The sequence below is a fragment of the Artibeus jamaicensis genome, unplaced genomic scaffold (assembly GCF_021234435.1).
Source record: "Artibeus jamaicensis isolate MK-2021 breed Jamaican fruit bat unplaced genomic scaffold, CSHL_Jam_final contig_410, whole genome shotgun sequence".
NCBI lineage: Eukaryota > Metazoa > Chordata > Mammalia > Chiroptera > Phyllostomidae > Artibeus > Artibeus jamaicensis.
In genome coordinates, this window is record NW_026521820.1 from 1,295,531 (window position 1) to 1,311,509 (window position 15,979).

At 41.6% G+C, this 15,979-nt stretch overlaps 2 protein-coding genes across 7 annotated transcripts in view; one reads left to right on the top strand and one right to left on the bottom strand.

Annotated features, from left to right (window-relative positions):
* STK24 (serine/threonine kinase 24) overlaps window positions 1–7,269 on the top strand; it is a 136,698-nt gene extending 129,429 nt beyond the window's left edge. For all 6 annotated transcript variants that reach the window (XM_037138146.2, XM_037138145.2, XM_037138147.2 and 3 more), the window contains 2 exons: window positions 2,183–2,319; window positions 6,240–7,269. In XM_037138146.2, coding sequence (XP_036994041.1) covers window positions 2,183–2,319; window positions 6,240–6,276 — 174 coding nt within the window. In that variant the 3' untranslated portion in view covers window positions 6,277–7,269. The remainder of the gene's footprint in view (window positions 1–2,182; window positions 2,320–6,239) is intronic.
* Window positions 7,270–11,388: 4,119 nt separating this feature from the next.
* Window positions 11,389–15,979, bottom strand: part of FARP1 (FERM, ARH/RhoGEF and pleckstrin domain protein 1) — a 373,615-nt gene continuing 369,024 nt past the window's right edge. The window contains exons 25-27 of the mRNA XM_053665353.1: window positions 15,770–15,877; window positions 15,194–15,345; window positions 11,389–13,297 (exon numbers count right to left, since the gene is read on the bottom strand). Coding sequence (XP_053521328.1) covers window positions 13,216–13,297; window positions 15,194–15,345; window positions 15,770–15,877 — 342 coding nt within the window. The 3' untranslated portion in view covers window positions 11,389–13,215. The remainder of the gene's footprint in view (window positions 13,298–15,193; window positions 15,346–15,769; window positions 15,878–15,979) is intronic.

The following is a 15,979-nucleotide window of genomic DNA, read 5'->3' on the forward strand; positions in this document are numbered from 1 at the left end:
CAGTCTCTTGGAAATGTCACCATGTTACCGCCTTGAGTATACAGACAGGGCATCAGTGACCCAACCTAAGTCCATGTATTACCAGAGCAGTTTTTAACTTCAGTCGTGCTGCTTTCAACAAAAAGTATTTGGGTGTAATGTGATCTGTCTGGCTCAGACATATTTATGGCAGTGTAAAAAGTCAATTTTTATTTTAAAGGAGACACCAGGTTCCCTGGAGTCTTCATGTTTCCCATTGAGCCCCCAGATTAACCCTAACCCTTACTCAGTTAACCAGAGTGGTCACTTTACCCAACAGGGTCACTTGTTTACCAGGTGAGGGTCCTTTTCAGTTCCTTATTGTGTGACTGCATCCTGTGCCACCTCCCTGTTCCTTCTCAAGGAGGCATATAGATATAGATATCTATATGCATGCTGTATTTGAGATGTTTTAAGAAGAGATTTCGTGAGAGTGAAGATTATTTTTTATTTGATTAGTATCTGAGTAGAAAAAAAGTTGGAAATACCCCTTTCTTTTCATTTTCTTGTGCCTACTTCCTGGTTCAGGTGGCCTTTAAGATAATTCAGAGTGAGTCACACTAGTCAGTAACTTCTGTTTGTGTAGTGATTCAGTGCTCTCCAGGGATTCTGTGTCACAAAACCTTCAGACTTGAGGTGGGCTGTCAAAGGTAGGAAGGAAGTGCTCCCCTTGGCCTGAACCCAGTCCCACAGTGCCTTCACCGTGCCCAGGGTGCTCTAGGCCAGTCCCTATCCTATTCCCTCTTTTAGCCTCTCCTCCAAGCTCCCACCCCTTTCTCAGGCCATCAGCTGCTTTCATTAGCTTGCTTAAGGGCCCTCCTGCCACCCAGGCAGACTAGGGTCCAACCCTGTAACCACTGAACACGCTGCTTTTAGTTGGAAAACTAAACAACACAGGGCAGATAGAGGCCCCTTCTGTGTTGCTTTCTGGCTCTAGCCTTTGTTGATTTGCTGGGTACCATTGCTCTTCTATAAGACCCCATTTGCTCTTTTTGTATGTTGTTTGGGAGATTGATCCTTCAAGTGTTCTAGATGCTCTCTTGCTTTCCTGAGACCCTTTATAGTGACTTTCCTGGGATCAGTCAGGCAATTGGGGAAAATGGCATATATTTTCTTATAGGTCCAAAGCTTGTTTATTTGTTATTGGGCATATAAAAATATTATTCTGAAAGTATTACTCAGAATTAATGAGTAATCCTAGATGTAATAATACTTTCATTTTGTATTCTAGCTAAACTTAAAGGTAAACTCACAGGCCAGGCCTTTTCTGTTGTTCTATATGTCCCTTTAGCAGGGAGAAGGTGAAACTATTATTTCTTGAATGAGACTGATGCTGGGAATGATAGCATGTGTTCACAGCAGCTTTAAAAGCCAAAGCTATTTTGTAAACTATTTCTTAAACATGAAACTAAGGAGGGAGGAGGACTCCTGAAGAGAAAGTCTTTTTTTTCTCTACACCTGCCAACCGGAGCCTGTTCAGGTGGCCCACAGTCCTGACTTGGCTGTTCCTTGACCTGAGCAGCTCCTCTTCTGCACTGTACACTTCAGTCGAATTCCAAGAAGAGACCAATTTGACCTTAAAATGAGAAAGGTGCCTGAACAGATTGTCATGATACTGTCATGATTTCTCATGGGAGCAGAGGTGTTAAGAGGGATGTTGCAGATTCCCAGAATTTAGGGCTGGTACTTATTTACATGAAATAGAATATTTTGAGAAAAGAGGACCAACAAGACAGTTCGTTGGCATCTATGAACCAACCTATTAATATTAATAAATTTTATCTAATTAGTAAGCTTTAGATGGTTCACATGGCAACTTTAGTGTGGAAAGTAGTAATTTCAAAATTGCTTTTCTGGTATAAGATTAGATTGAAATGGAAAAATAAAAGAGGACAGATTGCCATCATCACATTTTGGAAAGATGCACAGGAAGCTAGTTGTCTCTGCTCACTCTAGTGAGGGTAATGACTTAAGTCTCAGTAATGACCTTTCTATACATAGTGTTCTCAGCATTCAGAAAACTGTTCATTGAAAGAAATGGTTCCTGAGCTGAAGTCGCTGCCAGTACTCATGTGGCTGGAGTTGTTATGGATCCACACGTTTTGTTACTCTCTAAAATAGATGCTCGTTGATTCCTATGATCTTCACATTTGTGTCTTTCAAGTTGAAGGAGAAGAGCCAAGCGTGTGGCGGTAACATGGGGTCCATAGAAGAACTGCGAGGGGCCATCTACCTGGCAGAAGAGGCATGCCCTGGGATCTCGGACACCATGGTGGCCCAGCTCGTACAGCGGCTCCAGAGGTAACTGCCACCAGTGCTGCAGCCAAGGTCACTGCCTCCAGGGAACAGAGCTTCATGGAGGCTATACCATTTGTCCTCTGGCTTTTGAAGGCTGGGTGTGGGAGCACCTTCAAACAGACTGCTCTTCTATCCTCCGTTTGCCAGTTTGGCACTTAGTTCCTACTCTGTTTCTCTTCCCTTGTTCTGAATTGTAGAAATCAGTATGAATGAATGATATGAATCTGGAAATGACTGGGAAGGACCACAGAACTTTTTGCCACATGAATACAGAATGACTTTAAAATACCCGCTTTAATGATGTAGCCTAATTATATAGTCCTTAGCCAGATGTTGGTAATTATCTGTTTGGTTTTATACTTTAAAGTCAAGTGTCCAAAAATTCTGTAAGTTTGGGCTTGGTGAGTTCCATGAGGATAGATGTGGGTCTGCTCTTTTCCTTGGGTTGCCATGCCAGATCTCAGCTCTGCCTCTTGCCTTAAAGTTTTGTTGTGACTCAGTACACTCTGTCTATACCAGCCTGCAGGGTACTCCTGGTCCCCACTAGTGGCCCTGGTTGTGGGTGAGGAAAATGACCCGTATCCCTACCCACTCTCTCGAACTCATTTTAGCAGACTCCTTGACTGATACCCTGGCATAAATACAGTCATTTGGGGGTATTTAGAGAGAATGGATGGGTGCTGCCCAGCATCTCTGTGGCTCCATTTCTCCTCCGAATCCTAAACCTTCAATACCCTGAGCACAAGGCATGTCATTGCTTTGACATTCACCTTCCAAATGATGATTGAGCCCTGCCGAGAATTTGGAACATTTCAGGTCTGTTGTGAAGTGTCAGCTTGATAGCATATAAAGAAGTTTGGAGTACATGGGGTCATCTTTGCTACTTTTTGTAAGTGATGATTGAAGGGGCTTCCTGATATCCTGTGAAGAGTCCCTCTAAAGAGGGACATCAAGAGAAACCTTAATTCTTACCCTTCAGTTATATTCTCCTGAACTCTCAGGTTTCTTTGTAAAAGACATCCCAACACTGACTTGCTCCGAAGTTTAGGCTAGAGAATACAGACAGTTTATTTGTCTTCCTTCAATTTTGAAGCAATAGGAAGAATTGTCCTCTTTCCCCTGCCCCTTTTGATACTAATAAATTACAAAAATAGAGGAAAACAGAACAAAAAAAAGTCACCACATCCTCACACAAACACTGTTGTTACAATGTTCATGTATGTCTGTCTATTGTGTGTATGCAATTGATTTCTAACGTAGCTTTGTTGTAATATTCATTGATTTTTTTCATATTATCATCGCATAAGCTTTTCTTATGTATAATGGTCCATTTTTCTAATTTCTCAAAGAAATTTGGAATCACTTCACACTTCATTTTAGTGACATTTACTTCTTACTAAAAATAAAGAAGACTTAAAGTCTGAAACAAAGAGAACTTAAACCAGAAACCAGTGGCATTACCATCTTGTTTTTGGTCTTGTTTTCTGCTTTTGTAGCACCACTTCTAGGGCTGGTATTTTCCCAACTTGCCTGAAATTGTTACTAGTGATTCTTATATGTGCCTTGGTTTCCCTGCAGCTCCAGGACTCAGGTGTGGCCTTGTGCGTATTTAATTGGTCTGTCTCTGTTCCCCTTTCTTCAGTTGCTGATATGAGTTGATCTGTACCAGCATTAGTAGGAAAGTAATTAAATTTTGTAGTAACCACATTAAAAAAAAGAGGAGCAAGTAAAGTAAGTTTTAATATTATATTTTTTTAACTCAGTGCATCTGCAATCTTATTTTACCATGTAATCATTAGAAAAAACTATCAGTAAGGTTTTTAACATTTCTTTTGGTGCTCTTTGTAATCCAGTATGTGTCTTACATACATTTCATAGCACATCTGTGGTGAACTCACCACATTTTAGATGCTCAGCAGCCATGTAATACAAACACAACTGTCCACATTATGTTTGAGGTTTTACTTTCCACTTATGCATTAGACATGCTATAAGTTAGCATTCTTTCTTTCTTCCCCAGATGGCTCTCTCTTTTTTTTCCTTTGTTATGATTGTGAACCCTGCTTCTCAGCCATCAGATGACCCTCCTCCCTGGGGTCCCTATCTGCTTTTTGCAGGCCTTGGCTGGTACTGTCCATTTACTCCTTCTGGACTCCCCATGCTCTTCCTGAGTATCCCTACCCAAATGCTGTCAAACCACAGAGGTCCTTGCTCATGTTTCATAGTATCCCCTCAAAAACAAAAACAAAACTTTTGTCTAAAGCATTTCAAAGGCTTCCTGTACATCTTAGTTTGAATTAATGTGTGGATCCTTTTGTGTGGCACCAGTTCCTCCTGTGACTAAGGCATTTATGTTTTCTGAAAAGTGAGTCTTAGGATCTGTGCTAAAGCATGCTTTTGAAGAGGTGCTTACGTAACCATTTGTTTTCTGTGAGAATGCCAAGTATTATAAATGCCTGAAAAGAAGCATTTAGGTTGGAATATTTATAATAAGTCCCATTAAATGGGACTCATCTGCTGTGACTAGGTCAGTTTCGAGGTGGTTGAGGAAATCTTAGCCATGAGGGGACCCTCCACCTTCATCCTTATCCTTTTTTATATTCCAGAGCAAGAACGTACTATAGAATTTTTAGAAAACAAAAGAAATTGTACATGATCACACCCCTCTAGCCCAGATACCATTATCATTCATTATTTTTGGTTTGTTGCCTTCCATTTTTTTATTTTTATATGTGTGTATTTGGAGATTGTGTGTGTGTGTATGTGTGTGTCTTACTAACTTTTTACATTTATGAAAATTGTAGTGCACATATAAGTTTTAGACATTTTTTGTATTTAGGATAAAGAAATTATAAAACTACATGTATAATTTTGTGTACACTTACTGTGTATAGTTTTCATATTTGGATATAATTATAATTTCTGGTCTGTTGTTTTATTTAGATGCTTATTTACTATTTCTCTTTTATTGGATGTCAGAATTGCTTCCTAATTATTATAATTACAAAAAAAGACCTTGCCAGGAGGTGGATTACCTGAACAACTGTCAGTGTTTTTGTGGCCAAAATACTTTCTTGCACTGGTACTCAAACCAGCCATGTTTCTGTATTCCTGGAATCTTACTATATCATTGGGTATTACTGATTTTTCAGTTTTTAAAAATTGATTATAACTAAAGATGTATTATTTACTGTTTTATTCACATCTTTTTTTTCCCCCTCTGGAAGGCTGAATCACATTCTCACTTTTTACCTAACAATGAAAATTTTTGTGTTGGAATCAGGATTTTCTTTTTTTAAAAAAATATTTTCTTTCTTTATTTTTACAGAGAGGGGAAGGGAAGGAGAAAGAGAGGGAGAGAAACATCAATGTGTGGTTGCCTCTCACATGGCACCCACTGGGGGCCTGGCCCGCAACCCAGGCATATGCCCAGACTGGGAATTGAACCCGGACCCTTTGGTTCACAGCCTGCTCTCAATCCACTGAGCTATACCAGCCAGGGCAGAATCAGGATTTTCTTAATTCTTATGAATTTTTTTTTTAAATGTTATATATCTCCTTTTCGTTAGGTTTTATTTATTTTTTAGAGAGGGGAAGGAAGAAAGAGAGGGAGAGAAACATTAATGTATTGTTGCCTCTTACCCCCTACGAGGGGCCTGGCCCCCAACCCAGGCATGTGTCCTGACTGGGAATCAAACCGGTGACCCATTGATTTGCAGGCCGGCACTCAGCCACTGAGCCACACGAGCCAGGGCTGAATTCTTTATATAATTAATTCATCGATAGTTGCTCTGTTGTTTTATGACTTGGGAATATCTGAAAAAATTAAGATTTTTGTTATTGATTGAATTTTTACAAATTAAATTTTTAATTTAGAGAAATGGCATTTATTTACTTATATTTCTCTTTTTGTTTTTTCCTAGATATTCTCTAAGTGGTGGAGGAACGTCATCCCACTGAAATCCCTTTGGCATTTGGGATTCTGTTTTTTCTTTCTTCTTTGTCCTCTTCCTTCAAAAAAGTCAATGAGAGCCTTTGCTGACTTTGCTGAAGATACGTACCCCCCAGCTGAGGCTGCCTGTTCAGGGCCACGGGTCCCTCTTCACTAGGTCCTTGGCCAGATAAGTCTCTAGATGGGATCGAGAGGGTCCGCCCCTTCAAGTGATAATTTTATTTTATTATTCTTGTTTTTAATTTTAACCATAGCACACACATCAAGGAAAGTATCTTTAAAAACAAAAATCAAACCCAAAAGTGTATATTTAGGATTATGAAAAGGCAACTGAAGAAATGAAACCTCAGGTATCTGGCTTTAAGTTGTAACTCCCCTCCCCGGGAGATGGAGAATCGCTCTGGTGGATCAGTGTACAGATTTGTATATAGTGTCATTTTTACAGAAACCTTTTCAGCGTGCATAAGGAATCACTGTGTACAAATTGGCCAAGTGCTTCTGTAGATAATGTCAGTGGAGTAAATATTTGACAGGCCATAACTTGAGTCTATTGCCTTGCCTTTATTACATGTAAATTTTGGATTATGTGACGAGTGATTGGGGTTTTATTTTGTATTTGCAGGGTTCATCATTAATAATAATTAATGCCCCTCTTAAGGAACCACTCCTATTTGTACCTCAACAATTGAAAATTTTCGTTTGCCCTCCAGCCCTTTTGGTACACTTAGAAGTTGATTTCCTTTTTCATTGATGGTACTATTTCTTAGTGTTTTAAATTGGAGCATATCTTGTCTCATGAAGCTTTAAATTATTATTTTAAGTTTTTCCCCAGTGAAGTGCTCTCATCTAACATTTGTTTGGAATTGTTCCACTGCCAATCCTGCGTCAGCTGTACCATTCTTTCCTGTATGATTTTGTTGCACCTTGTAGTGAAATTTGCATATCACCTTTCCCACCTAAAAATATGTGAATGCTTCCACGAATAAATTTTATAACACTTATCTTGCATGCTCTCCTTGAAATGTGACTGTTGTGAGGGAGCAGTATACCCTGCTGTATTTGTGTGTGTGAATGTGTGACAAGACATTGTAGAATACTCTGGAAAGAAGGGCCCACATTCCAAATGCTGAATGTTCAGGTCAGTTCTGTATGCAAGTTTTAAACATTGGTCATTGAGATGATAAAGATGAACACTGCTGATTTGTAAAATTGCTTTTTCCTCCCAGGGACCTCAATTAAGGGTTTTGTTCTCTTATAGGGGCCCGGGTCTGCTAGCTTGTCAGCCAGGTGTATACTTTTCTTGGTTTGTGGCAGGGTTTTGCTTGCCAAGGGGGAAGATCTCTGGGTCTTTGATATGGGAATTAGGGTTCTTATAGCAGTTCTTGACTGTCTGATTTATGTATGTGTGGCACGTTCAATATTTGTTGATATGAACCATTGTCCATCTCTTGTTGGAGTAGCAGTTCTTGAGGGGGAAGACAAAGGATTTTTGTAGGCAAGGAAGTTACTGTGTAAACTTTGGGGTGGAAGGTCAGATACCTGCTGGCTTTGTGACCTGGATGCTACAGGGAGAGGACAGAGGCCTGAGTCAGAGACACTAGAGTGGGTGGTTATTGTTTAGGTTTGTTAATGGGGTCTAATTTTTAAATCCTGAAATATATATACTTTTAATTAGAAGTACATTTGGGTTGAATTTCTATAAAGGATACTTTTTGATTATGGGAAATAGAACTGACTTGCTAATTCTTATTGTGCATGTTAATTCTGCAGCAAGACTGTTAACAAATAATAAGTTTTGAGAATACTTCATTTTGTGTTTCTGAGAGTATAAGGGAACTTTGATTTCCCTGTGAGGCATGTACCAAAGATCAGTTTTGTTCATTACAGGAGAATCACTCAAAGTATGAATGTTGTAGACTTCTCTGCCTGATTTTAGGAATTGTGTATCTACCCCTTGTAGCTAAGGGTGAGAAGGACAACCTCTGGAATGTGAGCTGCAGGAGACAAAGCTTGTCTCTGGTAGCAAACGCTGCCTCAGTTCCTCTCCCTGCCCCCAAAGCTTGGTCAGAAGTCAGTGAGGGGTAAGACTCCTCACAGTGGGGGGCAACCTAAGCCAGACTCAATCACTTGGGAGGCCTTCATGGAAGGACTTGTGGGGGGGGGGCTGCAACAAAGAGCACCGGACTCTCGTGCCCTGTGGCCCCCCCCCCCTTCCCGCTTTGTCAAAGCCCGAGTCCTCATGTTCTCTGGGAGAAGCACTTCCTGGCTCTAATCACCTTAAGCCTGAATACCTGTTGGGGAGAGGTGCAGCTCCTTGCCTTGCTAGAGCGTGTCCTAGAGAAAAAATCAGGTATCACAAAGACTTGCTGATAAACCTGTGAAATCTGCTCTGCTAAGACTGCTTTCATTCATACGATAAGGATCCGAGAGGAAATGAGTATGTCTCCCAAAGTTTCTGCAACTCTCTTCCTGACATTGACTCAAACTCTGAAGCCCTCAGATTTCTCTTAAATGTTATCTACTGTTTGATCCTTGCCGCCCTGTATTCCTGTGTATTACAACCCAATAAAAGGCTATGGAGCAGAGCGCTCAGGGCCTTTTTTCTCCCAAGCAGATCTCAGCATGTCTTGGCCATATTCATTCTCTTGTCTGTGGCACTTGGGGGGACTCGCGAGAAGTCGCTCCCACAAATGAACAGTGTTCCCCCACAGGGCTTGTGTAATTTTAAGAGAGACAGAATAGGCAGCATCTTTTTGATTCAAAGTTCCTGTAACTGGACGACATACAAGGTCTGTCTGGAAAGTCAAGCCATTGTTAATATAACGAGAACATTTTGCACATCAGTGTAACCTGGCAGCCAGAGAGTGGACTGGAATGTGCCTGCGTGAACAAAGATGACTTCACTGTACTAGTCAGTGGGGGTGGTAGACACTGTTGAGTGAGCATGTGTGGCCATCACATTCAAAATGGCTTTTAGCAAGTAGAGCAATGAATCTGCATCAAATTTTGTGTTAGGCTTGAACAATTTTCTATGGAAACTATTTGGATGATTCAGAAGGCTGTAGCTATGGGCAACTGGCACTTAGAAGCTTCATCAAAACAACATGCCTGCTCATGTATGTCTTGTGCAGAGTATTTTGGCAAAACATCAAATCACCCAGGTGACTTGGACCCCCACACCAGCTTTGGTGCCTTGTGAGTTCTGGCTTTTCCCAAAACTAAAATCACCTTTGAAAGGAAGAGATTTCAGACTGCCAGTGAGATTCGGGAAAATACGATGGGGCAGCCAGTGGCAAATGGGAAAACTGTGGTCCCAAGGTACCTACTTTGAAGGAGACTGAGGTGTCATTGGCCTGTGTACAATAATGTTTCTTGATTCTTTCTCAATAAATGTCTCTGTTTTTCATATTACTTGGCTGGGTACCTTCTGGACAGACCTTGTATCAAACAAGCTGAAGCCAATTACAAATACAAGTAATGGTCATGCTCATAGGTAGACTGGATTCCATTTAAGCCTATTGGTGTAAATGGTTAGAGATATTCAGCAATCATTAGACTTTAATACACAGTGCTGTCTCTAAAGTAAAGCAGCAAATTATTCTTTAGTTTGTTGGTAGTTTCTTCTGTTGATTAAGCTTCCTGGGAAAGATGTGGTTTTACTGGATTTTAGAAGTGGATCACCTCCTTATATAGTCTTTTCTGATTTGTTACTTTCTATAAACACATAAACTCAGTTTATATGTTTTTAAGGGTATCCTATTTAGCCTAGGAGGCTGGCATTTGTGTATCTGCTTCAGGTCCTTCACTAGAAAAGATAGACCAGGTACCAGCGCTAAAATGGGACCTGCCTCAGACCATGTAAACTGCTATTGGTGTTGAACCACACCTGTGAGCTCAGTATTCAGGGTAGACGTATGAAGATTGGCAAGCGTCTTGATGCCAAACCCCAGCAGTTACAGTTTGTCTGCTTGGAGACTGCAGGTGGTGGTGGAGCTCCTCTTGTGGGTGCACACACGAGTGTGGCTACCACCTTTTGGAAATGGAAACAGCGTGTTGACCATGTCTGACTGGTTGTTGATGCTTTTGAATTGTCTTTTCTGTGTCCTCACTGGACATACTAAGCAAGGTGGCCACTGATGTGGTTTGAGATTGTCTTGGTGCCCTAACAGCCAGTCTCATGATTGTGTTGATGTAAGCAAGTGCCACACATTTTCTGAATCTTGACATTTTTTCCCTCAGGTTGGTCTTGTGAAGAAGTGTCTAGTTTAATTCTTCATGTAGTATTTTGTACCTTCCTTTTGGCACAGCATATAGTCTGTTTATAAGCATTTTTACATTTTCTTCTTTAAAAATATGGCTTCTATATTTCTCCTATAAAATATGGCAATAAATGGAAAATGCTGCAAAGTGTGCTCTTAAACACAGGTACCGTATCATGCTAGGGTCAGTAAAGTTCACAGAAAAGTTGTTTTTGTAATTTTGTCTTATGTGTACAGGGAATAGATTAAATGTCTGCCCTACCCCACTTGTAAGTTGAAAGCCTAATGCCCAGTGTGATGGTAGTAGGAGGAAGTGATTTGGTTATGAGGATGGAGCTCATATCTGGGATTAGTGCCCATAGAGAAGAGATTCCACAGAAATTACTCAGCCCTTCCTTCCACCTTGTGTGGACACATTGAAGTTGGCTGTGAACTAGGAAGAAGGTCCCACCAGACACTGACTCTGCCGGCACTTTGATCTTGGACTTCCCGGTCTTCAGAACTGTAAGAGAAATTTCTATTATTTATAAGTCCCCCCAGTCAATGGTATTTTGTTGTATTAGCCTGAATGGACTAAGACAGAAGGCATCTGAAACTGTTCCTGGCAACTTGGGATAAGTCTAAAGCCCATGTGATTTGGACTCAAAGGTTTTCTCTGAAGTCACAAAGGAGCAGGGAGAACAGTGGTGCTACTCATAGGTCTGAACTGTTTCCATCATTCAGAAATACTGATACGGAGACCATCTTATCCCTGAGCCTTGTAAAATTTAGTAGACTTCTGGAGAATTTTACTGATACTGCCTCTGCCATGTGTACTCAAGCTTCATCTTCCCTGTTGGGTGGGTGTTGGTCTGCCCCAGGAATGTGGGAGAAATCTCAAGGAACTAGCTTGTCTCCAGAGTTCTTTTTATATAGGAAGTGCCAGGTAGCCCTTCTCTGCTTTGCCCTCCTTCTTTGGGTTTTAGTCATTGTCTTTTATAGCCACTGAAGGTCAGTCTCCTAGAAAAGTTCTATCTCTGAGGGCCAAGTTGAATGAAACAAGAGACTATAAAATACCGATTTTTTCAAAACATTGTTTGTCTCAATGAACAGTTGAGTTCATTCTGTTTTTCTTTTTGACTTGCACTCTGTAGTGACCAGCCAACTCTGACCTTTGCCCATAGATGCATCACCACCCAAATTAAATGAAAATAAAGACGAGAGACAAGGTGAGTTGTTCTGCCTTAAAACTTCAATATGCTGGATTGTGGTGTGAGGTATTTTTATTCCCTTTTGTTAGTACTTAAAACCATCTGGTACACATTGTAAGGCAAATGATTAACACATTTCAATCTACTTGTCCATTTTTACATTGCCATTTCCACAATAACCAGTCACAGCTCCACAAAGTTGGGGTAGTCCTGTGTGTTTTAGGTAAGGGGATTTCCCAGCTGTGGTGCAGGGAAGAGAACTGGGTTGATTGGCTGCCCCCTTCTGGACTCAAAAAGGGCTTAAGAACACTGGGGAATAGCAGCCACCTGATCTCCACAGAGAATAGGCAAACAGATTTTGACCAGTGGAAATTATTATTGGAAACAATTGTCCCTATGTAGTCTGACTATCAAGGATGTGCAGTGTCATAGTGTTGATACCCTATACCTGGGGAGGAATGAGTATAAAAAAGGAAAAAGAATGTGTTTTGAAGACAGGCACGATATATACTACTATAGAACGTGGAGTTTCAAACCACAGTTGCAGTAGGATACAGATAGGTATGATAATGGGTGCCTGGCGACTACACACCATTATTCATAGTGCTTCTGCATTCACTGAAGCTCACAAAACCCCTTCATAACATAACATAACAACATCACAGATGGCCCTGATTAGTGACATAACAGGTTTTCATGCTTGTGAGACAGACAGCAAAACACCACAGCTTAATATCTTCCCATTATATATACCACTAGCAGTACAGTGTGACAGTCTAGATGTTGCACTGGATTTCTGCTTCACTTAATAGAAAATCACCTACTACACTTTGTAAATAGTAATCACTTAAACATTTTAGTCAACTTGCACCAGCAAATAGGTCTGGTACCAGCATTTCACTGGATCACAAGACCCCAGAGTGGAATGAAGTATGCTCCAAATTTCTTAGTAATCAAAGGAGTCAATCTGACTAACTTCCTATTATTATAAAAGTAGAAAGATTGAGAAAAAAATGATACCTGAAAATGATCTCATTTGCTTCAGACTGCCATGTGTATTGCAAACACTGGAAAAAAAATTTTTTTAAATGCAGCAGCCTATAAAAGAAGAGTGCTTGCCCTGTCTTTTAGTTGAACGGATGTGTCTGTACTGCTTTTAATGTGCAGTCACGGAGGAAAAATTGTCATTTGGCACTATATTAATGACAATGTTTTAATACTGGCACAAGCTAAAAACAGCCCGTCAAGAGAATAACAGAGAGAACACCACCAAGCCTTGGAGGTGGAAGCACTTCCTTTCAGATGAGAAATTAACAGTGGAAAAACACAAGGTTAAAAAAAGTTCCATGGAGACAGATGAGAGCTGCTGTAAAACCATGTTTTTGTTTTCTAGACAGATGTCAATTTTACTAGGCTTCATTAATACAGACATTTACTTCCTTAAATGTCTTTCAGGAAAGCAGCCACTACTGAAACAATTGACAGCTATGTTCTGCCATTAATACACATGAGATTCGTTGTGACTCAGAATGTGGGTGCGGGAGGCCGAACTGGTGGCACTTCGGATCACCTCCATCCACCTAAAACAAGGAAGTGAGAAGCAATTGTTGAGCGCTACATTTTATAAACTTTTATCTCTGGTATTTTTCTTATTTGTAATCTGCCATTTTATTTATTTTTAAATTTATTTAAGATTTTATTTGTTTATTTTTAGAGAGGGGAAGGGAGGGAAAAAGGGAGAGAAACATCAATGTGTGGTTGCCTCTCGTGTGCCCCCTGCTGGAGACCTGACCTGCAACTCAGGCATATGCCCTAGATTGCAGGCCAGCACTCAATCCACTGAAGCCACACCAGCCAGGGCTCATCTGCCATTTTAGCAGATGAAGAGTTCTTAAATGAACTCTCAGCACCCAAGTAATGGAAAGCAGGGTTAAGGGTTACTTCAGGTATTCCTCAGTATCAGTTTGAGAACCAGTGACCTTGATGTGCTAATTTTTCCAGAGAACCAGAAGTGCCTGAGTTGGATATGCCTTGCCCAGGATGCAGCAGCACACTCCATTGAGAGTAGTTAGAGGTGGCATCTGGTTGTTTGGAGAGTTCTGCTTTGTAATCCTTCCCACAGACACTGCTATACATTTTGTCCTGCTTCATGAGAATTCTGTTTTCTATATTTGAGTACTTGTAGTGTGCTGGTAGTTTTCACATACCTTGGGGATGCTGGCATTGCCTGGAAACATTTTAAATTGTCACGATAGCAGTGCAACGGACATCTAGTGGGTAGAGGCCAAAACATCCTACAGTGCACAGGACAGACCCCACTTTGACCCTAACAAAGAATTATATAGTCTAAAGTGTCAACAGTGCCAAGGTTGAGAAAACCTGGGGTCTGCCAACCTTCTTGCCTTCCTGGAACTTACAGCATGGCTTCAGATGTTCTGTAATTGTAGGTCTCTTAGGAGGTTAGCACTGCAAGGCTAACTTACCTTGCCACAACAGGATCCGAACTTGGATAAATTTTCTAGCCCAGCATCATAGTTGAGATTCGCTATGCCCTGGGCTACCTGCTCAAGCAGTGTACCTTAGAGACTGCTGCTTAGACGACATGGGAGCTTTCAGCCCTGGTTTTAAGCCACTGTGCTGTTTCCACTCAAATAACTTACTAGGGATTGCACACAGATCAAAACTGGACCATTGATCAGAAACCCTTGTGGGTTCAGTATCAGTGGGGGGGTAAGAAAACAAATTATTTTCCTGTCAAATAGCATGGTGAAGAGAATTTTCTGCCTAAATGGGAGTGGGGACTATTGCCTGGTCTAGTTTGTGGCCTGAAGATTCCCCCAAGGTGCTGGTTCAGCAGTTGACAACTGCCTTGAGTAGTCTGCATCAGGATGCTATTTCAGAGGCCCAGATTTTGCACTTGAAATTTCAGAAGCAGACTGAAGCCACTGGTCAAATGTGATAGCTGGGCTCTTTCCATTTAATTTTTATGGCTCAATGAAGACTACTGCCCCTGTGTCTGATTGTACCCGTAGTCACTCTAAGTAATAAGCACCAGGTTACTTTCCCTTCCTCATGTGGTCTTTTGACTGGAAACAGCCTTTGGCCATAGCCCCATCGGGGTTGTTAGAACTGAACTACTGAAGTCACAAACTGAAAAAAACACAAGTAAAAGAGTTTTAGAAGTGCAATGTGTGTGACATTAATAGTAACTAAAGATGTACAGGTTAAGGACAGCCTGTTTCCCAGGGGAATCATGGTTCCACTTCTCTGAGAACAGAGGTGGATTTTGGCAGAGTGACCCCAGATTTATTCTAAGCAGTTGATGAGGTTAGGAGGACAAGCCCATTCTGGAAGGCTGTGAACGCCCACAGTGGGCTGTACGGAGAGCCTTTACCCACTTGCTTCCTTGGGAGAAATCCTATTTAGAAGAGGAATATCCTTTTTCTGTAGGTCCCTGGGTAGAGGGGAACATTTACCTTTCAAACGTGTATTCACTTTCGGCCCTGAAGTAGTACACATGGGATTTGAAATGCAGCTTGAACACGTAGTCTTTGTGGATGTCCTCAGACTCCGAGGGAATGGTGAGTGAATACCCAAGCAGGGGCAGGCTAGCGAGGGGGTGATTGTCCTGGAAAGGGTCAACAGAAGGTGGCTTTGGAAGGTGGCTACAGGCATTGAGCTTGGCTGCAGCCTCTCACCCTGAAGCAACTCGGGAAACCAAAGCAGCTGGTTTTGGCCAATGCTCTGTGGTCCACCTGGTGCCTCCCAGTCAGGACGTGAGCCATCAATTAAGTTGTCCCCACTCCCTTATCCAACCAACAGGCAGATTGCCTGTCAGCAAGTGGATGTCAGTCTTGACTTAATAGTTGAGGGCCTCATGGATATGGTCCTGCCCTGCACACCCCTTTCAACACCTGGCTTCTTTCTTTCCATGCCTGCCCCACGAGAGGGGAGGATGCTGTTTTGGGGGTCCCTCAGGCTCTTCCCAGCCTGCACACCAGATGCTTCATCTGAAGGGTCACAGGGCCACCTGCCCTGCATGACTCACATACCTGGTGTGACTTGTAGAAGAACAGGCAGAAGTTTGTGAATACCACCCACAGCTTCTGCCACCCATTGCTGTTTTTGAATTTCCTCAGCAGATTCCCAGACAGCTGATTCTGAAAGACAAGTACGGCTGTAAGGAATGCAGATGGGAGCCCCCAACATCAGTATGGTGCAGCCTGGTGCTGTGGGAAGGATGTCTCAATCTTTAGTCTAGT